We start from the raw sequence: 25,711 nt of genomic DNA on the forward strand, positions 1-25,711 counted from the left end.
GGCTGTGGGTCAGTGGTCTCCAAAGCGGGGTGTGCACAACTACTGGGGCACAGGAAAAAATATTAAAATGCTCATTGATATTTATCTCACTCTTTTACATGCCTGTGTTTTATATATGAAGCTACTAAGCTCAGAGAGGTTGAGTAACTCACCCAAAGCCACACAGCTGGTAAGCGTGTCTGACTCCAGAGCCGTGCTCTTCACATATGCTAAGTCTTATGTGGAAAGGTGAGAGGCTGGACAGGGCTGGAGGCAGGTCTAGGGGAGGCTGGCTGGGAGGAGTAGACAGGCCCCAGCCCTGGCTGTCTCTGCTTTGGCAGCAGGACAGCAGTCCACTGTGGGCTGAGGTGAAGGAGCCTGCCCGGGCCTGCTCACTGGGGCACCAGGGGCCTGTTGTGAGAAGCCTTTCAGGGAGCCTCAAAGCTGCGGACTTGGCTGGCCCATCACCCAGAGTGTTTTCTCATAATTCATTCTCACTCCCGTGAGCAGGATCCTGGGAGCCGGGAGAGGCAGGACGCTGGGCTGAGAGGTCAGGCCAGGCTGACAGAGAGGAGTGGGGGAGAGTCGCGCAGACCAGTGCTCCTCCCACCCCTACATGCTCAGCTGCCAAACCCTGAGGCCAAGGAAATAGAGACTCTAGCCCTAATCTGGATTCCCACACTTAAGTCTTTTTTTTTTTTTTTAACCTTTTTATTATTATTATTTTTTAAAGTTTTTTTTTTTTTTTTTTTTACAAAGAGAAAAAGATCACAAGTACAGAGAGAAGGAGGCAGGGTGGGGGCGGGGGAGCAGGCCCCTTTCTGAGCAGAGAGCCTGATGTGGGACTCGATCCCAGGACTCTGGAATCATGACCTGAGCAAAGGCAGAGGCTTAACTCACTCAGCCACCCAGGCACCCCTCCCACACTTAACTCTTGCTGGGTTTCTGGGTGACATCTACCTTCCAATTTTTACTTCTTAAACAAACCAACAAGCAAGCAAGCAAGCAAGCAAGCAAAACTCTTACCAATTAGAAAAATAAAGCAAATGTTTTATTTTAAGTTTTTATTTTTTTTTAAGATTTTATTTATTTGTGAGAGAGAGAGCACAAGCAGGCAGAGTGTCAGGCAGAGGCAAGGAGAGAGAAGCAGGCTCCCTGCTGGACCAGGAGCCCGATGCGGGACTCAATCCCAGGACTCTGGGATCATGACCTGAGCTGAAGGCAGCAGCTTAACTGACTGAGCCACCCAGGCCCCCCATTATTTTATTTTTTAAGATTTTAATTTTTTAAAAAATTTTATTTATTTGATAGAGATCACAAGTAGACAGAGTGGCATGCAGAGAGAGACGGTTGGGGGAAGCAGGCTCCCTGCTGAGCAGAGAGCCTGATGTGGGGCTTGATCCCAGAACCCTGGGATCACGACCTAAGCCGAAGACAGAGGCTTTAATCCACTGAGCTACCCAGGTGCCAGCTATTTTTTAAATATTCTATTCAATTATTTGACAGAGAGAGAGAGAGAAAGAGGGATCACAAGCAGGCAGAACAACAGGCAGAGAGAGAGGGAGAAGCAGGCTCCTTGCTGAGCAGAGAGCCTGGTGCAGGGCTCCATCCCAGGACTTTGAGATCATGACCTGAGCCAAAGGCTTAACCCACTGAGCCACCCAGGAGCCCCACCAAAGCAAATGTTTAAATTAAAATGAAATCTACGTATAGAAAACAGCAGTATAGCATCATGAATCTTTACAAATCATGCACAATCTTTACATCATGATCTGGGTGTTAGTTACCACCCAGGTCAAGAAACAAAACATTTGCCAGCCCCCAGAAACCCTTATAGGACCCCTTGTGGGGTCAAGAGCCATCCTAAGGGCGCCTGGGTGGCTCAGTGGGTTAGGCCGCTGCCTTCGGCTCGGGTCATGATCTCAGGGTCCTGGGATCGAGTCCCGCATCGGGCTCTCTGCTCAGCAGGGAGCCTGCTTCCTCCTCTCTCTCTCTGCCTGCCTCTCTGCCTACTTGTAATCTCTCTCTGTCAAATAAATAAATAAAATCTTAAAAAAAAAAAAAAAAAAAGAGCCATCCTAAGCCTGGTTGTGAATTTTATATGAATGGAATTCAGTGGGGTCTGTGCTCTGCTGTGTCTGGCTCAGTTCAGCGTTCGGTCTGGACTGTGTGATACACCCCGGCTTGCATACAGTCCACATTTTATTTACCACCATACTGGTGGGGGATATTTGACTTGTCCCAGGGGCTTGCCTATTTGGAGTTCTGTGGCTCTGAATGTTCCTGCATGTTTCTTTGCATTTCTGTTGAGGGTATACTTAGGACATGCCTGTGTTGAGAGCTCTAATAGCGCTCTTTCCATTTAAAAAGAGAATCTGCCTTCCTGTTTTGTTTTGCTTTTTTTTTTTTAAAGGTGTCATTTAAAAAAAAATATTTTATTTATTTATTTGACAGACAGAGATCACAAGTAGGCACGGAGGCAGGCAGAGAGAGAGAGAGGGGGAAGCAGGCTCCCCACTGAGCAGAGAGCCCGATGCGGGGCTCGATTCCAGGACCCTGAGATCATGACCTGAGCCGTTTTTGTTTTGTCAACTCTACTGAAGTATAGTGAACTCTAATAAAACACACTCATTTTTAGGGTCCAGGTGGATGACTTTAGAGCAACATATGCACCCAAGTGAACACGACCACGATCAAGATACAGAACATTTCCATCCTCCCCGAAAGTTTCCTCACGTCCCTTTGCAATTACTGTTCCCCACACCATTCCCCACCCACCCCTCCCTGGGCAACTGCTGATTTAACTTCTATCGCCATGTCCTGCTGTTCTTGAACTTCCTAGAAAGGCGATCACACAGTCAGTACTGTCTTGTCTGGCTTCCCTCCCTTGGCATTCGTTCTGTGGGATTCGTGTCAGTCCATCCACACTTTCGTTTCCGGGGTTTGCCTGTTTCAGGTGCTCCTTTGTATCCAGTGTGTTGTTTCAATGTATCCATTTGTTAACCCTCCTGTGGATGGAGGTTCCAGCTGTTTCCAGTTCGGCTAGAATGAACAAACGCAGCTAGGATCATTGGGATACACGTTTTTATGCGGATACCTGTTTTTTATTTCTGTTGGTTTAGTAGCTGGGAGCTGCATTGTTGGGCCATAGTGCAAGTGTGTATTCAACCTTACAGGAAACTGCCAAATTATTATCCAAAGGGTTGTACCACCTTGACCTCTCATCAACACGAATGAGAGGTCAGCTGCTCCGCATCTCCTTGCCCACATGTAGTGGCCATACAGTAAGTCTGAAGGGTTACCTCATTGGGAGTTTTAATCTGCATTTCCCTAAAGACTAATGATGTCGAACATCTCTTCTCGTGCTCATTAGCCACTTGTACATTTCCCTTGGCGAACTATTTCAGTCCTCCTGATTTTGTGGGGTTTTTAAAAAAAGATTTTATTTATTTGATGGAGAGAGAGTGTGAGAGGGCACATGCAGGGGGAGTGGCAGAGGGAGAGGGAGAAGCAGGCTCCCCGCTGAGCAGAGAGCCCGATATGGGTCTCCATCCTAGCACCCTGAGATCATGACCTAAGCTGAAGGTAGAGACTTCACCGACTAAACCACCCAGGTCCCCTCAGTCTTCCTGATTTTGATTTCCCTCTCTCCCTTCCTACAGCGCCCCTCCCCTGCCACCCACATTCTCAGTACCCTCTTATTTCAGGGTACAGAAGCGGTCTCCAAATTAGTCTCTTGCACTTCAGTGGGCTACTCCACGGTGCCCAGTGACCCTTCCCAAACACACTACACAAGTCACTCCCTTGCTCTAAAGGCTGCTATGGCTCCCCAGTCCTGCAGGAACAAGCCCCCATCTCTCAGTCTGCCATTCTCTGTGCCTCCAGCACCTGGTCCCAGCCTTTCTCTCCTGCCTTCCCTAACACTCTCCCAACCCTCTCTAAGTCTTGAAGACCCAGAATGCTTTGCGCTCTTCCTTCTCGGGCAGGTGCGAGTCTGTTCCAAACGAAGTCTGCCTCTCTCCTGGGAGGCCGCCAGCCAGCCCTACCTATGGGGATTCCTGGCTCCTGGAGCTCTTCTAACACATGTTGGCCTCTGTTCCTGTTTGACACTCAGCATCACTTAGATGGCCAGAAGGAAGCGGGGGGCTTCTTAGTACTTTCTTCCTACCTTGATAGGAAGTTTCCTAGTTTATATGATAAAAGCCATGGAATTCCATCTTTACAAAATAGTATTGTCATACTGCATATTAATGTCAAATAAGCTTTTAAAAACTGTACATGTCTTTTTCCTGAAAATTCTAATATCTGGGAGGGAGGGACTTGGAGGTAGGGTAAGGTGGGGGAAAAACACCTCCTCCTTCTCTGTCTTAAGAATCTGATATAAAGGGACTCCTGGCTGGCTCAGTCAGTTAAGCATCTGACCTCAGCTCATGTCATGATCCCAGGGTCCTGGGATCGAGCCCCGTGTCGGGCTTCCTGCTCAGTGGAGAGCCTGCTTCCCCCTCTTCCTCTGCCCCCCCTCATCCCCCGCTCCCCTACTCATGCATGTGCTCTCTCTCCCTCTCTCACTCTCCCTCTATCTTAAATAAACAATAAATAAATCTTAAAAAATAATCTGATATAAACAAAAGATAATTGAATTTGGAGGAGACACCCTGGATTTGAGTTCTAGGTCTGCCATTTAGCGACTTTGGGGTGGATACTGGGCAGATCAGTTCATCTCTCGGGGCCTCCATGGATTAGGCGGGGATGATGTCATCCTTGCGGAGTTGTGGGAAAACATAAAACTTAATAAGGACGTGGAGGCCAATGGTGAAACACACACATGTGTGTGTCTGTGTGTGCGCACCTGAAAATTGGTCTATTAGATGCTAGGCCCTTGGAACACTGACCTGGTCAAGAAATCTTACCCTTTTACGCAGAATTGGAGGGAGAAACTCATAGGAATTCGTGAAAGGAGATGTCACCGTAGACATTAGGAGTCGGTCATCAGGGTCCCTACCCTCCGCCCAGCTCTTTCCACTTCTCTCCTCCTCCTGCTCTTCTTTCTCCTTCCCAAAGATCGCCTCTGAAATGCTGCTGCCCTTGCCATGCCAGACCTCATTTTGAAAGGGACCCAGTATGAAACCAGGGGGAACGTAAGCCCAAAAAAGAGAAAGGCAAACAGAGCTCCCCAGATGCTGGGAAGGGAGTCTGCAGAGCACAGAGGCTTGTGCCCACAGGACCTCCAGCACCTCTGGGTGGGGCTACCGGGATGCCAAGGGGCTAGGACAGGTGCTGCTCCCAAGGCAGGGGTGTGGGTGCTGTTTGCATGACCCTGAGCGCGCCTGAGCTAGTGGAATTGCAGAGGGATCCACCTGGAATGATGACCTCTGAGTGTCTTTTGTCTAGAGTTATGCCTTCCTCTGTGGTTATTCCTTTTAGAGTGTCTCACTCCGCTAGACCGGAGAGCCAATTCTCCAGGGGTCACCTTTGCTAAAGTCAAGGACCAGAGGGACCCCACACCCCATCTGTTTGGAAAGAGTGAGTCCTCGAACTTTCTGCCCCACAAATTCAAGAACGTTTCTGTGCCAAGAACCGCTTTAGTTACTAAAGACCCAGCCCGAGCGAGAGCGGCAAAAGTAAGGGTCGGCAGACAGCAGCCAGCTAGTGGGGACAGGCCCGGATCATATGTGGGAATCCGCTAAGCGCTGCTAAGAAAATACACGGCTGGGGGATAAAAATGCTACAGCGGACTCGAGAGGGTGCAGGTACGGGGACCGGAGAAGCGAGGAAGGTGTCTGAAGTCAGGCGGTCAGAGAAGGCCCTGGGGGGGGGGGGGGGGGCTTTCCATGGGGGTCTCCGCGCCAGCCTCCTCCGCGGGGGTCGCCGCGTTGCCTCCAGCCCCGGCTGCTTCTCGCTCCTCGCCAGCGCGCATCCGCCCGCTCCTCCTGCGGCGTTTCTGGTCTCTCCAGCGGGGAAGGCGACCCTGGGTCGGGCCGGGTGGCCGCCGCGCGCCGCAGGAGGCGCTCGGGTGCCCAGCACGCACCGTGACACCGAGGGCGGGTGTCCCCGGCTGGCGCGTGACTCCGCCCCGGCCCGCCCTTGCTCGCGCCGTGCGCTTCGCGGGGCGCCGCAGACGGTCCCCGAGTCCTCCTGGGTCGCTCTGGTGGCCGCCGGCCGCTCGGAGCCTATGGAGGCGGCTCGGGACGCCCCCCTGGGGAACGGCGGGGGCGAGGCGCTGCTGGGTGAGCTGGAGGCGCTGGTCCGGGACGTGGAGAGGGCGAGCTCGTGGTGGGAGCGCCACGGCGTGGACTGCGCCATCCTCGCGCTCAGCCTTCTCGCCTTGCCGGCCGGTGAGGAACACGGGACAGGGTGACAGCGGGCCGGGCTGCGGCCGCGGAGCGGGGTGGTGGAGAGGCTGGGGATTGGGGCATGGAGGAGATGGTGCGTGCCGGGGACCCCAGGACGGAGGGGTTCACCCCAAATCTGAAAATCTGGTGGCAGTGTCCTGCCCTGGTCCCCAGAGGAAGGGGGCACTGGAGAAGGGAAGAGGCCGGAGGGCCTGAAGGGCGGTTGGGTTTGGGGGGAGGAGGAGTTGGGAGGGATGAGAGGGACTGGGGGAGGGGAGGATGTTCCATGGGGACACCAGGGATGGGGTTTCCCCTGGAACTTTCCTGGTTGGGACCTGGCTCACTCTGCCTCTGGCAGCCCCCAAGCCCCTGGCCCACTTTGGCCTGGGTTGTAGGGGTGGGGGCCAGGATATTTGGTCCCAGATCTCCAAGAGCTGAAGGAAAACCCTGCCTACCCCCATGCCCCCATCCTCATTCTCCATCTTCCCTACAGGGTTCTTATGCCTGCGGTCTGAGAATGTCCTGGCCCTGGGGCTGGGCATTACCATCCTGGGGATGAGCCACTACACACTCACAGTCAAGGGCAGCCACCTGGCCACGCACGGGGCGCTCACAGAGTCCAAAGGCTGGAGCAAGATCTGGGAGCTGTTCTTTGTGGAGGTGAGCCTAGCTAAGAGGGCAGAGGGCGTCCACGCTTGGGGGCAGAGAGCTGCATGAGGAACGGGTGCACGTCCCCCTACGGCAGGGGACCTGGCCTGAGCACCCCTGTTTCTCCAGGGGGCATCTCCTTGCCTCTCTGTGGCACAGGACCCAGTGGACCCGGCTACAACCTTTGAGGTTTCCTGGTTCCACAGTCAGGGAGTAAATTGTGAACCCCTGACAGAGAGGGAGGGGTAACAGGGGCCTGACGGTGTCCCAGCTCTGGACCGTGCACCCCTCTGACGCCTGGCAATGCAGAGCCAGCCTGAGGAGCCTCCTGTTCTCCTGACCTTTGCTTCCCCTGAGCTGTACCCTCCACTTTCTGCTTCACCTTTTTCCCCTCCGGACATAGCCAGAGGCTTCTGGCCAGGCTGTCCTTTTCTCTGGACTCGAGTCAGGACTTTCTGGTTCCTTTGTGCAACTTGCCTCCTCCCCGCCCCTCCCAGGTACATCCTCACCTGGCCGCCCAGGTCCCTTAGGAGCAAACATGAGAGCGGGCACCAGAAGCAGTCCTTTCCTGCCGTGGCTTACTGTGACCAACGAACTCAAAGAGTAACTTGACACAATTTTTAAAAAGATTTGATTTATTTGTTTGTCAGAGAGATAGAGAAAGAGCGAGCACAAGCAGGGTGAGCAGCAGAGGCAGAGGGAGAAGCAGACTCCCTGCAGAGCAGGGAACCCGATGTAGGGCTTGATCCCAAGACCCCGGGTGAGATCATGACCTGAGCTGAAAGCAAACGCTTAATAGACGGAGACACCCAGGCTCCCCAGACTTTATATAACTTTATTAAGGCCTCTACGTGCACGTGCAGACCCACAGATGACATTTCATAAAGCTACACATTTCCTACCTAGGCTTCTCCATTCCCCCTTTCTCCCCTCCCCTCCTCTTCCACAGGCACACATTTCTAGCTGCCAACAACAAGAGAAGCCCAACAGGTTCCCTGTCTTCAGGGTCTATTTCAAGTGGTTTCCCTTCCCAGGGAACCCCTGGGCACTGATGCTCCCTAGTCTCTGAGGTCTGGAGCTGGGGTCAGATGTCCCGTAGCTTGTAGTCAGGGGCAGGGGAGAAGCTGGGGACACAATGGGTAGAATGAGCTCTCTGTGGCCCTTTCAAAGCTGTCCTGTGTGCCAGGAGCCCTGGCGGCAGCGATGGTGAGTAGGTGTTGTGGATTTTGGACTAAGTTACGACAGGGGATTTGGCGGTACAGAGAGATGACTGTGTCCTCCAAGTTCCCAGCGCAGCTGAATGCCCTGGAGGCCCGGGCTTGTTGGAGGAGAGTGCCTCCCCCCCCCCCCCCCACTGCCCAGGCTCCCCAGCAGAAGAGCTGGTGTGTAGTCAGTGTCTGACCCAAGCAGCTTGGTGGCTGTAGGCTCTCTTGTCCCTACGAGCCCCAGGGCGGTGACCTCATCTTTACCTCTTTGTAGGTTCAGCTCTTGGCATGGAGCTGAGCTCTCAGTGGGCATTTCATCAGTATTGGTTGATGATGACTCTGCAGGGGAAGTGGGGGCAAGGGAAAGCCGGATGATGAAGGGTCACCATCTAGAGGCCTAGGAGTCTTTTGTGGTGGGGGAGGCTTGGTTCTTACCTCCTGTGGAGACTGAAGCAGAATGTGTTGTTCTGCCCCACACTGTGTGGTTCGGGCTACGTCCCTGGGGAGGGTCTACTTTCCATTGTGGGGCGCGGGACTCCCCCTACCGCTGGCATTAGTGGGGCAAATGGGGTTCTCAGGCAGGGTGCTGGGCTTGGCAGCCAGGCAGGGGCTGGCTTTAGGGCACGGCTGCAGGGGAAGCCACATGTGCAGCCCTACCGGCCACCTGACCGGGGGCAAGTTACTTAATTCACGGTTGGCTTCCTCATCTGATAAACAGGAATCATGATATCCCTGGCTGGCGGAGCCCGTGCGAGGCTTAAATGGGACCACGGAGATCTGGATTTAGGGCCTGGGCCTGACTCTTGGATTCTCACCAAATGTTGGGGTTGCTCTTTTTTTAATGGAGGGAGCGTGAGGTCCGCTGCAAGGAGAGGGTTAGCAGTTTTGTTGTTCCTGTGCATTAGTGCTGTTTGTGTTGAACAGAAAGCTTCATGCATTATGCAAAGCTGGACAGACCAAGTGTGTGAGTGTGTGAGTATGTGGGCCTGTATGTGTGTGTGTGTGTGTGCGCGCTGAGGGCACTGTTTGCTGAGGCTCTGGCCCACCCCCTGTTCTCTGCATGGCACAAAGGTCAAGTTCTCGCTCTCCGGGACCCTCCCCCTGACTCCCCACTTCTGCCGCGGTTATCTTCACACTTTGGTCTTTCTCTCATTGGCTGCCGGCACTCTGCCCAAACCTTGACCCTCAGGAGCCATCATCACTACAGAATGATCTAGTTCTCTAGTCTGGAGCCCCAGGAGTCAGCGAGTGTTACTGGTGTCCCTGGGCACCCAGCTTTGAGCAGGTTTCTCGAAGGGTCTGCTGGCTTGAGCCAGGGGTGGGACAAGGGCCAGGCCCTTTCTGACCGCTTGGATCTGGGGGGAGGGGCAGGCAGGATGGACAGGGCGGTGACATTCTAGTTGCTGTTTCGTTGAGGTAACCTCGGTCATACACAGCTGCCCACACTGGAGTGAACTTCCCTCCGAAGACCCACTTCTGGTCTGCAGGAGAAAGTTCTATTTCTCTTGCTAGTGAGCCTCTGAACCTCTCCCCTGTCCACTGATGGCCATGGCCTACCCTGCAGAAGCACCTGCCCCTCTTTGTTCTAAGTTTCCCAGGAAGGCGGGGGCAGGGTGAAGGCGGGCAGGGCCATCCTTGGTTTAAATCCCGCAGCTTGGGAAGGATTGACGCCCCCAAATCAGAGGTTTTAAGAACTTCCCTGTATTTCACTCGCAATCAAGATGCTTCCTGAGTGGGGAGGAACAGGTCAAGCCAGTCACTAAATTCTTTAGTGTGTCTCAACCTCAAACCCTCCTTCTAAAGTCGCCTTTGTGCTGCAGGGCTGGAGTCACAGCGTCCAGGGGAAGCCCAGGGAGCCCAGTTCTGCCCTGGGGGAGGGGGTATCACACAGGGGACTTCATTGGGGTCCCGTGTAGTGGTGGAAACAGAGCTCAGAAACCCCAGCCTGGTCCTGATTCTTGAATGTTCTCAAGTTCAGTGTGGCCATTTTCTTCTGGGCTCCCTAACCTTTCCTCTGTCTGCACCTGAACCCTGAGGGGTGTTCGTCTGAGTATGCCCGGCTATGAATTTTTAATTTTTTTTAATTAAAAAATTTATGTGGAGGGCAAAACTAGATCTGTAGTACAAAATATACTTTTGTGAAAAAAAACCCCACAAACTTTACTTTCTAAATAATTATAGATTCATAGGACTTTGCAAGAATAGGACAGAGAGGTCCAGGGCACCCTTCATCCAGCATCCCCCATTAGCTACATTTATAATCTTTTTTTAAAAAAAAAATTATCTATCTATTTATTTATTTAAGGATTTTCTTTATTTAGTTGGCAGAGGGAGGCAGTGAGAGAGAGAGCACAAGCAGAAGAAGGAGAAGCAGGCTTCCTGCTGCTGAACAGGGAGACTGATGTGGGGCTCGATCCCAGGACTCTGGAATCGTAACCTGAGCCGGCCGCTTAACGACTGAGCCACCCAGGTGCCCCCCACTTTTTTTTTTTAAAGATTTTATGTATTTCTTTTTTTGTTGTTTATTTTAGAGCGAGGTCAAGCAAGTGGGGTGTGGAGCAGAGGGAGAGGAACAAGCAGATTCCACGCTGAGCATGGAGCCCGACTGGGGACTCGATCCCATGACCGTCACATTGTGACCTGAGCCCAAATCAAGAGTTGGATGCTTAACCCACTGAGCCACCCAGGCACCCCTTTTTATATAACATTTATATTTATATAAGTGACACTAGTGTAAGTGTCTTTCAATAGCCAAACAGGAAATTGACATTCGTACCGTGTGTGTGTGTATGTGTGTGTGTCTGTCTGTCTCCGCCATTTTATCATGTGTAGATCTGCCAAATGGAGTTTCAAGAAGCCCCCCACCCCATTGACCCCAGCTTTGGTGTGGCTTCCTCAAGGATGAGCCCGAGGTCTCTAAGAAGGGGGTTCTCATGGCAATTCCAACTCTTGTGGGTCTGTAAAGCCTGGCTCCTGGTGGTGGGGACCGCGGTGGGCTCCCATATGGCCCCTCAGAGGCAGAGGACCCTGGAGCAGGTCCAGGCGAGTGTGGATGGCAGCCCGAGGGGGAGGACCGCAGCCTTGAGGGAAGGGCTCAGGGAGAGGAAGGCCCGGCAGCGGCTGCCCAGCTGTGAGGATGCCGGTTTGAGGAGGGACTTCGGGCTGGGACAGCGTCTGTCCAGGCTGAGTGCCAGTGGCCGATCAGTGCTCCCCACGTCACTGAGCTTCTCCTCCCTGCCAAGCCCTCCACTGGGTGCTGGGGACACAACGGTGACCCAGACCTGCTTCTCATTCCCCAGGGGCTCTGAGTCAGGTGGGGAAACAGATACACATGAATGACACGGAAGTAATAAAAATCCTGATTCTATCAGCGGACACCTACTGGGCGCCTCCTGGGAACTTCACACGGATTACTGCATGCAGTGGGCACGCCTCCCTGTACGGTGGAAGCTGTTATTACCTCCACTTCGTAGATGCGGAAACACGGGTCTGGGAGGATCAGCCGCTTGGCCAAGGCTGCTCAGCTCGTGGTTCGCGGTGCAGCCCGGGACGGGGCAGGTGGGACATGACCGGGAGCAGGTGGTGGGAGCCTGTGAGCACAGAGAGAGCGTGACAGGGACACGACATCTTTGCTGTTGTGACTGGTGTGTGTGTGTGTGTGTGTGTGTGTGTGTGCCGGGCACCTCATGCGTAGAGGTCAGGGGTGCATTTGGGATGTGCCTCTACAAGAAAAGAACTGGTTGTTTCTCTGAAATTTGAATTTATCTGAGTGTCCTGTACATGACCTGACACTCTATTGCCGAGCCGCGGGGAGCCCCAGAGGCCCTCCTCCACTGAAGCCAACATGAAAGGGCTCCTCAGCTCCTGGGAAGCAGTGAGAGAGGTGCCAGAGGTCCTGGGGCCTGTCCTCCCTGAGAGCAGCTGGCCCAGGGACAGCCAGGTGCCTTTCTTTCCCATCTGGTCCATGCTTGTTGCCCCCTTGTCCCTGTGTCCCTCTCTGGAGTGATGCCACCAGCCGCCACACCCTAGCTGTCTGCCCCCCCCCCCCCCCCCCCGCCCTGGTCATAGTCCTTGATCCCTCCTGCTCCTCCCGCCCCTCCCCCTTCCCAGATCCTGTCCGTCATGCCCCGCCTGTCCTGTTCCCTTTCCAGCAGCCGGCAGCCCATCCCCTGTCTTGTCCTGCCCCTCCCTTCCAAACCAGACCTATTTATAACCCAACTTTGACTGCACCATAATTTTATCAGGATGCATTTTAATCCTGCAGAGTATTGTCTGTTTAAAAAAAATTAATTAAAATATTCAAGGACACATAAGAGATCACGGGCTTCCCTTGGGTTCCGGGAGGCAAATGGGGAGCTGGGGGTGAGGTAGGAGGGAGACCTGTCCCTGTGGGCTTTTTGAATTCCGAATTATGTAAGCATATTACCTATCCAGAAAATAGGTTTTCTCGAACTGCTACCTTAGCTATTCATTATCTCTGGGCACCGGCAGAGGTCTGAGGAGGCTTCAGTGCACAGACCAGTAAATGAAGGAAGTCACTGATGAGAGACTTGGAGTCCCTGATGTTTAGCAAGAGGATTTACAATGGCCCTTGCCCCACGCACACTCTGGCCACTTGCCTCACCTGAGTGCTGCTAAGAGCTTGGGGCCCGTAAGTCTTCCTGAGGGGCACAGAGTACGGCCACCTCAAGAAGCAACACCAGCCTTGAGGCCCCTGGCTGGTCCCGTCGGTGGAGTGTGTGCCTCTTGATCTCAGGTTGGGTAGAGAGATTACTTTATTTATTTTTTTAAAAGATTTTATTTATTTATTTGACAGAGAGAGAGAGATCACAAGCCAGCAGAGAGGCAGGCAGAGAGAGAAGGAGGGGAAGCAGGCTCCCTGCTGAGCAGAGAGCCCGATTCCGGTCTTGATCCCAGGACTCTGAGACCATGACCGGAGCCAAAGGCAGAGGCTTAACCCACTGAGCCACCCAGGTGCCCTGAGAGATCACTTTAAAAAAAAAAAAAAAGAAAAGAAAAAGGAAGAAAGAAAGAAAGAAGCAGCACCAGACTTGTGGCTTCTGGAACCTTCCCCGGGTGTCCGTATGGAATCCTCTCGGGCAAGACCTCTGCCTAACCCTGGAGAGCAGGCCAGTCTGTTTTGCAGTTCCCCAGGCAGCACTGAGCCTCTCCTGTGCCCTTCGGTGTCCGGTGTCCGGTGTCCGGGCACGGGGGCCACGCTGCGGTCTGCCTGACGTCCTCTCTCCCAGCCCAGATCCGCCCCCTCCTTTCCTTCAGGGAATGAACATCCAGATGGGAGTAAGAATTTCAGTGTTATGGAAAGAGCCCCAAATCTGTTCTTATTCACATAAAAAGGCCCACCACACACAGACTCTGGAAGTGCGAGTTGAGTCCCATGTAGCTTACTTGTCCGCCCAGCCCCCACCTCCATCCTGGGGTCTGGCCATGTAGCTGAGTGGCTGACAGAGGACCCCACCAGGTCCCTGGGGGCCAAGTTCTTTTTTTTTTTTTTTTTTTTTACGATTTTATTTATTTATTTGCCAGAGAGAGAGGGAGAGGGCACAAGGAGGCAGAGAGGCAGGCAGAGGGAGAGGGAGAAGCAGGCTCCCCACTGAGCAGGGAGCCTGATGTGGGACCTGATCCCAATCAAGTCCCCTAGCCGAAGGCGGGCGCTTAACCGACTGAGCCACCTGGGTGTCTCCTGGGGGCCAAGTTCTTAACACGCTCAGTCCTGCTTAGGTGCGGGGTCGTTGGTGGCAACCTTACTCTGAATGCCGTGGGCTGCCGGTTTCTGCGCGCAGAGGGGGAGCCTGTTGTGCCAGAAGGAAAGGCAACCTTGTCCCCCCGCAGCCTGCAGGTGCCATGGGCCCTTGAAGCAGAAAAGCTTGGAAGGAGCAATTCAAAACAGTTGCTTCTTGGGGTACCTGCGTGGCTCGGTTTGTCAAGTATCTGCTGTTGGCTCAGGTCACGATCTCCAGGTCCTGGAACCCGGGACCAAGCCCTGTGTCAGTCCCCCTGCTCAGCGTGGACTCTGTTTTTCCCTCTGCCTCTCCCCCCAACTTGTGCTCACGCTCTCAAATAAGTAAATAAAATATTTTTAAAAATATGATTTCTTTAAAAGAATAAATAAAAATAGTTGTTTCCTCTGATTACATGGGATAGAACCTTGAGGTTCAAAACACACACTGCAGGCCTTGGACCGAGGCAGGCTGGCCTCGGAAGATGTCCTTCCTGCCAGATCCCAGCTGCAGCCCCCAAGCCCACCGCTGAAGCCTCTGGCGGTAACTCGGACCCCCCCATGTGGCCCCCGTGGGCGCGTGCCCTGGAGACCAGCAGGCCTGGGCCAGCTACCTCGTGGGAGGGCAGAGCGCTTCCTCCTGCTCCCGGGGACTGCACAGCGAGGCTTTGAGGGGTCGACACTTACCTTCCCAGCCTCCGCCTCCCTAGGGGCCCCGGGCAGAGCTGGTCTGGCGGATGGGTCTCTTGTAAAACCGTGGCAGTCACGTCACTAGCTGTGGCCCTTGGTGTCCTTCAGAGGGAGTGTCCGGCTACATTTTGGCGCCATTTCAGTCCAAGGGAGAAAAGTCCCTGCAGGCGGGGCCTGGAGACAATGTTGTCCCTGATTTGTCTTCTTCTGGCTTTGCCTCTGCTGCCTGGACCCAGAAGCCCGGGTTTCTGTTCTCTTGTAGTCAGTGCCTCGTCTCGGGGGTCTTGTGGCTTATCTTGGGTGGATTCTGGGTTCCACTCCTCCCTCTGCCACCTTCTTGAGGGACCGGGGGTGGTCAATGGCCTCTCTCTGCGTCCGTTTCTGCTTCTGTCAACTGTGGATCATAAGGCGGCTGACTCGCTAGGCTTGGAAGATGGAATGGTTCGCCCCTGCAAAGCGCAGGACACGGGGCGTGAGGCTCACTGCGATCCGGACTAGGAAACGCTTCATGTTTTTCTGGAAACAGTTGGGCAGCCTCTTCCATGACATCAGCCAAATCTTACGGCCTGGATAAAATATGGGAGGAGGCTGACATCTGCATTTTAATTTGCATATATCTGCATAAGAAACACCTTTGTACCTCTTTTGCCCTCAGAATGATGGCCCTTGTTGGAGTCCTAGAGCTGGAGCCGCTGTCCAGTGGCTGCTCCCGGGCAGTTTGGAAGAATCCCACAAGGGCAAGGGTGTGTGCCAGATGAGTCACTCCTGGGGAGACGTTCACACTTAGCCCCCACTGGGGCACCTTGCCCTGGGTCCCACCCTCACCGACAGACCACTCCTCACCCTTCCCCTTGCTGCTCGGGGGCTTCGAATGCACAGCAGCCCTGTGACGACACGATGTTTCCAAGAGCATCAGGCATGACGTCACTGCAGTTGGAGCTGTACCTGCGTCATGCCTGATCCTGCCGATAGCCCCCCGAGGCTTGCAGGCTTGCCTGGGCAGTCGGGGGCAGAGTGGCAGCTGGGGCTGGCCTCCCACCTCCAAACACTTAGCATCGCCACGCCAAGTGGACGCTGCCACTCCGCTGTCGTGGACACCCGAGCACTGATGGTCCGATTGGCTCGGGGAAAGATGGGGATGTAGGGCAGGAAGGCTCTGGAAACGCAGGATCCCAGGGCGGGTGGGTGTTCTTGAGGCTCGCGGGGTCCGCTCTGCTTGACCGTGCATGCCGCGGACCCCGGTGCCCTCTCTGAGCCCTCCTCCAGGTCTGCTCGGCCTTCAGCGCAGAGTATGCCAAGTACGGACACGTCAAGATGCACCACGGTTACACCAACGTGCTGGGCCTGGGGGACTCGAGCACATGGCGGCTGCCTTTCCTCAACCGCTTTGTGTACATGTTCCTTGCTCCTCTCTTGATCCCCATCATAACCCCGCTGGTGGCAGTCGGTGAGTACGCCGGGGCCGCGCCCTGCCCAGAGCGGGTTCCTTACTTCCCTTCCTGCCCTCCTGGAGGCTGCTCGTGGGGCAAGGGCTGGGAGCCCCGAGTTAAGACCAGACACTTTCTGAGATAGCCAGGCAGGGCGGAAGGCGCCTTGCACCCAGGGCCAGGTCTGGCTCTGCCGCTGATGGCCATAGGCAGGTCACGTGACCGCTCTATGGGTCGTAATATTATGGGAGCGATACCATCTGGTGGCAGGAGGGGCTGGAGGGCAGCCAGTGCCCCGGGTGGCGCTGACCGCTTCTTAGCACAGTGGCCTTCGTCAACTTGCTTAACTTCCTTATTCATAAGAGGGGCAAATGGACTTTTCGGGGCTGCGAGGGCAAACAGATCGCCCTAGTCAGCCCACTAGCTAGCACCCACGGGCCAGCAGGGAGCCGGCTTTGTGGGATCTGAACGTCACCTCCCCCCCCACCCCCACACTCCATTTCTTGCTCCCTCTGGCAGAGCGGCTGAGGAAGGTGGAGCTCAGGTCCGCTGTGTGCACGCTGGGCCTGATTTCCCTGGGCCTCTACGCTCACTACTGGCTGCTTCGGAACGTGTCTGGCTTCAGGAGCCCCAGCTCGGCCCTGCTGTGTATGTTCGTCAGCAGATCGCTGCTGGCTCACCCCTACCTTCACGTCAACATCTTCCAGGTGAGGCCTCCCCGACTGGGACCGCGGGCTAGACTCGGGGTTCTGGGGAAAGAGAGAGAGGCATCGGCCCCCCACCTCCCGCCCCCACCTCTCTGTGGGTTATCAGAGTCTGGGTTTCAGGTAGAGAGTTTGCTTCTCTTCACCGCTGGCTGCCATTCGCCATTCACATGTGGATCGGGGATGGAAGATTTAAGAAACTTCTCTGCCTAGGGCACTTGACGAGGTCCTGTGGAGACACAAGTGATTAGGACCCCATCTCCCGCCCTCCGGACACTTACTGTGATAGGCCCAAGTGACATGAGTTGTGGGCCATCACCGAGGCCCTGGTGCAGGCCGCGAGGCTGGAGGAGCCGGAGATGGGAGGTCTTCATGGGAGGCTGGGGGCTCAGCGCTCAGACCCAGGGCCATTTCCATGGGGACGCGTCTCTGCTCCCTGGACATGAAGACGAGACGCGTGAAGGTGAGAGCGTCCTTCACGCCCCCGTCCCGGTACTGGCCACGCTGCCCGTGGTGACTTCACCTCTGCCCGGCCGCCTGCCCCCGCCCTGTCCTGCTGCAGCGGGCACTCCCGATCACTTCCGAATCCCTTAGAGGAGGCGCTTATCCATACTTGTTGAATGCAAAGTTTGCACAAACTTGATCTTGAACCCTGAGCGGGATTTTGATTAGTGAAAAGAGAGAGAGACGGTCTCTCCAGGATGAGACAAAGGCATAGAGGCATGAGAACGAGCTGTGGGCAGTCACGGGCATCTCAGGACCATGGGGTCCAAAGGGGTGTCCAAGCCAAGCCCCTCCTTGTAGAGATGCAGACAGAGGCCTAGAGATGGGTGAGATGGAGCTCAGAGCACAGACAGGAGAGTCCCCAGTTCCTCTCGCCTCCCCAGGTCCCGCCAGAGTGGGAGTGAGGGAGACAGAGGGACCCACTGGGTCCCCAGGTGGTAGGCGAGGATGTCCGGGGCAGGGCGGGGAGGCCCAGGGCTGCCTGGCCTCGGCCGAGGGTGTGACCCACATGTCTGTTGCAGCACATCGGGCTGCCCATGTTTTCCCGGGACAGGAAGCCCCGGCGGATTCACATGATGAGCCTGGGCGTGCTGAACCTGCCCCGGCTGCCGGTGCTGGACTGGGCGTTCGGCCACTCCCTCATCAGCTGCCACGTGGAGCACCACCTCTTCCCCTGGCTCTCTGACAACATGTGCCTGAAGGTCGGTGGTGGTCGGGCTGGCGGACTTGTGATGAAGGGGCTATCTGAGGGCAGAGGGCAGTGCAGCCCGGGTCCCCCAGCTGGCCTGGTCAGAGGTCCCCTGAAGGCCAGCCCTGTGCACCAGCAGCGGTGTACCTTTCCCATCACAGACTTGTGGGTTCCTTACTCACACTGCGACTCTGGGCAAGTTAACTGAATGTCCAGGAGCCTCTGCTTCCTCGCCTGGGTGATGAGAGTAAGCAGTGCTTGTTGGCAGGCTTTCAGGGTGAAATGAGATGGATCTGAAATGCTGGGCACGCAGGCCGTGCTTGGCAAAGGGAACTACAGCTTTTATCCCCTCTGCCAAGGAGGACTGTCATCCAGTTGGGCACCCTGGTGGGGAGGAGGTAGGGGAGAAGCCCCCCCTTTCCCTTGCCTCCCAGGAGGGGAGAGGCAGGAATTCCCCCTGCCCCAGGCTCCTCCAGAGCCTCGTGGGACACTGCGGTCACAGGAGCTTGGGCTGGGAGGAGGAAGAGCCCTGCAGGAGAAGGGGGCTGCCCCCAGTCCTGGCTCAGCGGCTCCTCCTCTTGTCTGTCTCCTGGCAGGTGAAGCCTGTGGTGTCCGGGTTCCTCCGTGAAAAGCAGCTGCCGTACAACGAGGACTCTTACCTGGCTCGATTCAGGCTGTTTCTCAACCGCTACGAGGAGTTCATGGTGCAGACCCCTCCCATCACCGAACTGGTGGGGTTGCAGTGAGGGGTGGGCCGCACAGTCACCCCGCACCCCCTCCCTGGCCCGACCCTAGCTCTCTTGCTTCTGCTAGCCTGCCTTCACTCCAGGAGGGCCTGGGCCCTCCCCCAGTGCGGTGACTGGGCTGCTGGTGGTGGTGGAGTGGGGAGGCACTGGGGCCAGTGAGGCGGAGTGCTCCAGCTGGGATTTCTGGGGGTAACCTGCCTTGCTTGCTTTTCTGGGGTTTGAGGGATACCCGGGGGAAAGGAGGAACAGCGGCTGGGCGTTCTGGTCAGTGTGGACCTCAGCCGGCCTTATCTCAGGGCTAAACAGCTGGATTCCTCTCCTGCTGTGTCTGAGCCTCTGTAGGGTTAAGGGAAGGTGATGGGCCGGGTGGGCCCTGTGCAGGGGGAGCCGAGGAGAAGGCTTAGTCCCCCAGTTAGGGCCTCCCATGTGCCAGGAGAGCCCATGATTGGCTGGCCACTGCTTCTTCCTGTGTCCTTTGAGGCTCTGGCTGCTAAGGAGCCCTCTCCCCGGGGACCACAGGGGGAGGTTACTTTTGGCAGACTTCCTGGGTGTCTCAGCCAGAGAAGCCTCCTCAAGCCACAGGCTCGGCAGCTCCCAACACCTGCAACGTCAGGAAATCAAAGTGTATGTGTTTTGTGGGGAGAGCACTCCAGGGACAATGAGGGCATAAATAAGAGTGTAAATAGCTTTGAGCTTGACCTTGGCTAGTTGGAGCACAAGTCTGCTTTGTTCCATGATGTTTAGAAGGGGCGGACCTGAAAGAAGTATCCACTGCAAAGAGAGTAGCCGAGGCCGGAGGGGGCGATGGGCTCAGGGCCTGGAGTACAGACAGGCTTAGAGCGGAGAGGAAGGAAGGCAGGGCGCAGGCACAAGGGCTTGGAGTCAAGAGCAGCGCTTGGCTGTGAACAGGTGCCTGCCGCCTGGGAGGGAGGCAGAGATCCAGGGCGGCACCGATGCCAGCCAGAGGAGGGAGGCAGCGGGCTAGAGACACCCCTGAGAGTCAGCCGGAAGTGGGCAGCCTAGAGTGAGGGCTGGGGGCCGCCCTAAAGAGTGGCTGAACGACAGGACGCAAGGATGGGCCCAGCTGGAGACTGAGGGAGGGACAGCGGAGGCCAGGCCTATGACAGGAGCCCAGAGCAGTTCATTCAAAGCAGGGTTTCTTACGTGGGTAGTACTGACATGGCCGGATTGTTTTGTCCCTGGGCCCCGTCCTGGACATCCCAGGATGTTGAACAGCCAGGGAGCTTCTGCCCACAGGGATGCCAGGAGCACATGTTGTGACAATCAAACATGTCTCCAGATATTGCCAACGACCTGTCCCCTAGGGGGCAAAATCATCTCTGGCTGAGACCAGGCGAGTCATGTTCTGAGCACACAACTGCCTTGTTTCCCAGTGAAGCCTTTGGACGGGGTGGAGGGCAGGCCAGCGCTGCTGATGGGGCGGCTAAATGCGGCAAATGGGATGGACAGAGGGGAGAGACAGCAGGCCGCGCCATCCTCTAAGCCTGGTCCCAGACGCCAACCCATCTCCGGTGTGGCTCCGCTGTCCCCCCAGATCTATGCCCTACCCCCCTCTTCTTCTCCAGCCTGCCTCCCTCTACAAAAGACCGCGGCTTCTGCCGGGTGCCCTTTCCGACAGCGAGGGGCTCTCACTACTTCTGAAACTGCTCCCTCTTTCTGCTTCTTCGGGGCCTGGGGTCAGCGTTGGTAACCAAGGGTGCTTCCCCATTCCCTTGATCCTGCCCACGCCTCAGTTCAAAGTTCCTTCATTAAACTCTTTTCAGTCAGCCCTTCTGAGCGTGCCATCTGTTTCCTGCCGGGAGGTGGACCTATAGAGCCGAGTTTTGGATCCAAGCAGTCCTCTTGGAACAGCAAAAGGTTGGCAGCCTCCGCAGCCCGCTGCTTTGCTATACGTTATTACCGCTCTTTTGAAATCCATTAGCAGCTCAGAAATGGCCCTCAGGTCTGGGTATGGGATTAATCAAACTGCTAATTCTCCACATGAAAAAATGCAATGTCAGAAAAGCTCCATGGCACAGTCCTGGCTAATGATCAAAAGCACCTAATCCATACCGATGACTCATTGTTATTGATCTGGGCCTGAGTGCGGAGTGGGCAGCCCCGGTACCAGACCTGACAGCACCACAGGAGCCCGAGAACAATGCACTAAGGATATGGGCTGGGAATGCATGGGGCTTGAGGGGGAAGGCGGAGGTGACAGGAGAGAATGAAGCCCTCCCTGGACTCTACAGAGACCTAAGGTCTAATTTACAGAGGTATATGGGAGGTGATAATATTGATGTTGATGATAGCTAACGTTTTCAGAACTTACAGCAAAGATTATTTTTGAGACGGGGGAGGGAGGGACAGAGGGAGAGGAAGAAAGAGAATTCTAAGCAGGCTCCACACCCAGCTTGGAGCCCCATGCAGGGCTTGATCCCATGACCCTGAGATCATGACCTGAGTTGAAACCAAGAGTCGGACACTTAACCGACTGAGCCACCCAGGTGCCCCCAGATAGTATTTTGGGCTTTGTGGACCATATGGCCTCAGTCACAACTACTGAAACACAACTAATTAAAGAACATTGAGCCACAGAAAATATGGAAAGAAGTGAGCATGACTGTGTGCCCATAAAACTTCTTTTGAAGTTTAAGTAATTTTCACATGCCACAAGATATTATTCTTCACAATTCCATTTAAGAATGGAAAAACCATTAGCTTGCACTAGTAGGAAAACAGGTGGTAGGCAGCATTTTGGCCTGCAAGCCATAGTTTGCTTTCTCCTGGTCTAGTGGGACAGACACAAAATACAATGACTTAGTAAAAGCCAGAAGAGTATTTACTTCTCAGTAGGAGAGACGGGAAGTGACAAGGAAGCACATGTCCCATTTCTTGATTTCTTGAACCAGATGCTGGTTTATATGTTTACACCTTGTCAGTATATGTCTGTGATTTGTGCACTTTTCTGTTTGTTAGACTTCAATAAAAGACAATTAAAAAATGGGGGCGCCTGGGTGGCTCAGTGGGTTAAACCTCTGCCTTCTACTCAGGTCATGATCTCAGGGTCCTGGGATAGAGCCCCGCATCAGGCTCTCTGCTCAGCAGGGAGTCTGCTCCCCCCCCCCCACCACTACCTCTCCGCCTGCTTGTGATCTCTGCCTGTCAAATAAATAAATAAATCATCTTTAAAAAAAAAAAAAATGATAAGGCTGGTGCCTGGGTGGCTCAGTCGGTTAAGCGTCTACCTTCAGCTCAGGTCACGATCTCAGGGTCCTGGGATGGGCCCGGCGATGGGCTCCCTGCTCAGCCGGGAGCCTGCGTCTCCCTCTCCCACTCCCCCTGCTTGTGTTCCCTCTCTCGCTGTCTCTCTGTCAAATAAATAAAAATCTTTCAAAAAATGATAAGGCAGGGAGGCCTGGGTGGCTCAGTCGGTCACGCGTCTGCCTTCGGCTCAGGTCATGATCCCAGCGTCCTGGAACCCGGTTCCGCATCTGGCAGCCTGCACAGCGGGGAAGTCTGTGGTCTTTAATTTTGATCTCTCAATATATTTTGTATTAAAATCTCTTTTACCGTAATTACTGGGGTTTGGGGGGCCCCCTGAAATTCTGCACCCGAAACCCGTGCCTTAGCGGCCTCACCCTTAGTACCAGTCCAGTTGGGACAGGAGCGGAGGATCAGCTCGCTCCTTAGCACCGAGGGCAAGCCGCGTCTCCTCCCGTTTCTTCACCTACGTGAAGGGGAGGGGAGTGAGGCGGAACTTGAACTTGAAGGCTGAAAATGCTGCCTGAAAAAAAGAAAAAAAAAAAAAAAAAGGCTGCCTGGCAGAACTGGACAGCATGTGGCCGGGGTCACACCCGCACTCGGGCCACGTGCTGCCAAGGCCCCAAAGGAGCCCTTTTTTCCCCCCGACTTCCGGGCTCTCTGGTTTTTACGCTAAGGGCAGGGAGGCGCCTTTGGAACTCGACTCGTGATTGGCTGGGAAAAAACCAGGCCCAGGCAGGGTGGTTACGCTATCAAAAGAGACCGGGGTTGCGTCATCAGAGAGCGACGAGCGCCTTCGAGGGGGAGAGGCTAAGTAAAGTAAGCTCCTTCTTTATTGGCTCTCTCCATCAGACGGCATTGAAACAGCGATGGAGATTCGCTCTCGTTCAACGCTAGCCCTCCAGATGATTGGATGGGGGAGAAATTTAAGCCCCTAAACCTTGGACGTCCTGGGGGCGGGCCCTAAGCGATAGTGGGTGGATCCGCGGGCGGGCTTTTCCTTTGGGGCTGGATTCTTTCGGGGATTGGGGCGTGGCCTCTACGCTGTGCGTTCCCAGAGCGTGGGAGGGCGGGGCTTGGGGGCGTGGGCCGGTTGGGGGCGGGGCCGGAGGCGCGCGGGGCACCAATACCCCCGCACTGAGCACTGGGCGTCTCCGGGATCCTATCCTCTGGCTGGTTGCTCTTCCCAGCCATGGCTCCGCGTTGCTGGCGCTGGTGGCACTGGTCGGCGTGGCGTCGGACCCGGCCGCCTCCCGCCGGGAGCACTCCGAGTAGGAGCAGGAACCTACCTGTAGGGCTAAACGGCAGCGCGGGGAGGCCGGCGAGGGTCAAGTGTGGGGGCTGGAGCGGAGCTGGGGCAGGGCTGGAGAAGGGCGAGAGGGGGCCAGGGGCGAAACCGGAGGGGCCACTCCCACGGACGAGATTGACGTGGTGTACGGGGGCAGGGGGGAGCCTGTGCGGTCAGATGTGTGTCAACAAAAAGGTAAGGAGAGACCGTGAGGTGCCCAGGTGTGAGACCGGGTGAATGGGGGTTATATGGAGGTCTGGGAGCCGAGAGCGAAGTCTGAGGTAGAACAGGGGTCTGTAGGAAAGACAGGGGTCTATATGAGCACTGCAGCTTTCTGTGGGGAGAGAGAGTGGGCAGAAGAGGTACAATCGGGCATCGTGGGAGGTCCACAATTGGGATCGTTTAGAGGCTGTTGGAAGGACCGGGTATTCTGGCTGGGTAGGAACCCTGGAAGAAAAGTGAAGTACTGTGTAGGGCAGCTTGAGGAGTGATGGGGGTTGTTGAGTGGACATAGGAAATTCATGGGTGAAATCCCGGGCTCTGGATGAAGACAGTCTTTGGGGGTTCAGATGAAGTAAGGGATCCTGCAAACGCCAGAGCTTTGGGGAAAAAGAGGAGGAGGGTGCAAATTAGGGTGAAGCCTGGGAAGCTCCAGCTTCTGCCTGAGGCTGCTGTTGGTTTGGGAAGTGCTGATCTCACCTGCATCCCTTCCCTCCCCCACCAGGCGTTTGGCAGCAGTTCTCTACACAGGAGCAGGGACCCCAGATCTGTGTGGTGGGCAGCGGCCCAGCTGGCTTCTATACCACCCAACACCTGCTGAAGGTAAACTACATTTTCCTGGTTCCCTCTCCCATGATTCACCTGCTGCTCCAATCCTGAGGGCAAGCCCCACCCCCTTCGAGTTTTAAAAGGACTCTTGGATCCTGGATGTGCTGGAAAGGGGCTCCCAGCACATCTAGACTGGACACTCCCTATATGCTTCGTCACCTGCATCCGGGGCTCCCCACTCTGGGTCCTCAGCTGTGGAACCAGCGGTCAGTGGGAGATGGCCTGCTCTGCCACCTTGGTCAAGCCCTTCACAGAGTTTATGCAGACCTGCAGATGACTTTGTCCTGCCCCTCATCTTCCCTTCTTCTCTCTTTCCCCTCTGTCCTCAACATCCTGTGTCTTGAGGCTGTCCCCTCTTCTCACGGTTTCCTGTCCCTGGAGCCACCTTGTTGCTCCTTGGCCTCCCCATGCTATGTTGTTCTTTTAGCCTGTCCTCAACCTGCCATTCCTCCCACCCCAAGGCCGGAACCTCAAGGCTTACAGTGTTGGCCTTGCTGGGCAGGGCCCCAAGGCTGCTGGTTACCCTTGAGACTTGGGCAGATCTGGGTGGGAGGGAGGAGGGAGGGGGAACCATGGATGAGAGGGGAAGAGGGAGACCCAGGCTTACTAAGACATGACACAGTGCCCTTGCTTTGGGGGGGACTTGGAGTATCTGTGGAGAGACAGGAGGAAGAATGAATATATTAATTGTACACACATATATGCAGAAACTGAAAAGGGGGGGTAACCAATCGTCCTAATTTGCCTAGGACATGGAGCCAGTGTTAAAGCTGGGAGGGCCTTGGGGAGCCCAGCATGAGGTGGACACTCTGCTGAAAAGTGACACGGCTTCCCAGCAACATGGGTGATAGAGCTCATTCCTGAGATGTGACCAGCATGAGCTGGGTTAGGCACAGTGGGTCAAGAAAGGGTTCCCTGGAGCAGGTGCATTTGAGCTTCGTTGAAGGAGGCCGTGAACTCTGGAGAGGACCTGCCACATGTAGGAGGTCATGCGTGGACAAAAAGATTTGTGATAGAACAGCCCTGGGCCCTGGGATGGAGACCAGGAATCCCACGGGGTCTGGGGAGATCCTGGAGGGCTTTGTATAAGGTACACTTGCGAGCTGAGCCTGAAATTTGGGGAGTGGGGAGAGTGGCACGCAGGCTTCTCGGTGCCCCCGGTGGGAGGGATGGCCCTGGCCTGCACTCGCTGGCACGCACTTGCACGCACTTTCCTTGCACGCGCTGGGGGATGGATAGAGGGGCCCGTCACAGCCCATCCTTGCCCACTGCGAATTCCACGCTACTGGCTGTGCTCCCGAGATAGAAATGTGCACAACGCACATGGGACAGTGGCATTTAGCTGAGCCGGGCGTTGTATGGCATCTCGTCTCCCCATGCCAACCTTTGAAGCAGGTGTCATGACTCTGACTTTGCCAGTGAGGACACTGAGGCTGAGTAACATTGCCCAGGGTCCCCATATGGACAGGGAAGACGCTAAGATCTGAGTGCAGGCAGTTTGATGGCAGAGCTGCTCTTTCTTTCTTTCTTTCTTTTTTTTTAAGATTTTATTTATTTGGGCGCCTGGGTGGCTCAGTGGGTTAAGCCGCTGCCTTCGGCTCAGGTCATGATCTCAGGGTCCTGGGATCGAGTCCTGCATCGGGCTCTCTGCTCGGCAGGGAGCCTGCTTCC

At 55.3% G+C, this 25,711-nt stretch overlaps 2 protein-coding genes across 4 annotated transcripts in view; both read left to right on the forward strand.

Annotated features, from left to right (window-relative positions):
- Nucleotides 1-6,040: 6,040 nt before the first annotated feature.
- Nucleotides 6,041-20,447, forward strand: FADS6 (fatty acid desaturase 6). Its single transcript, XM_059378506.1, has 6 exons — nt 6,041-6,314; nt 6,805-6,971; nt 15,858-16,038; nt 16,538-16,725; nt 17,748-17,927; nt 18,511-20,447. The coding sequence occupies exons 1-6, from the start codon at nt 6,152-6,154 to the stop codon at nt 18,658-18,660; spliced, it is 1,029 nt and encodes a 342-aa protein (XP_059234489.1). The 5' UTR covers nt 6,041-6,151; the 3' UTR covers nt 18,661-20,447.
- A 2,576-nt stretch (nt 20,448-23,023) lies between these two features.
- The window catches only part of FDXR (ferredoxin reductase), a 10,861-nt gene continuing 8,173 nt past the window's right edge, over nt 23,024-25,711 (forward strand). For 2 of the 3 annotated variants that reach the window (XM_059378933.1, XM_059378934.1), the window contains exons 1-2: nt 23,026-23,195; nt 23,937-24,034. In XM_059378933.1, the coding sequence (XP_059234916.1) occupies nt 23,117-23,195; nt 23,937-24,034 (177 nt within the window). In that variant the 5' untranslated portion in view covers nt 23,026-23,116. Of the gene's footprint in view, nt 23,196-23,936; nt 24,035-25,711 lie in introns of all 3 variants that reach the window. The other variant, XM_059378935.1, reaches the window with a different exon arrangement.

This window comes from Mustela nigripes, chromosome 16 (genome assembly GCF_022355385.1).
Source record: "Mustela nigripes isolate SB6536 chromosome 16, MUSNIG.SB6536, whole genome shotgun sequence".
Classification (NCBI taxonomy): Eukaryota; Metazoa; Chordata; class Mammalia; order Carnivora; family Mustelidae; genus Mustela; species Mustela nigripes.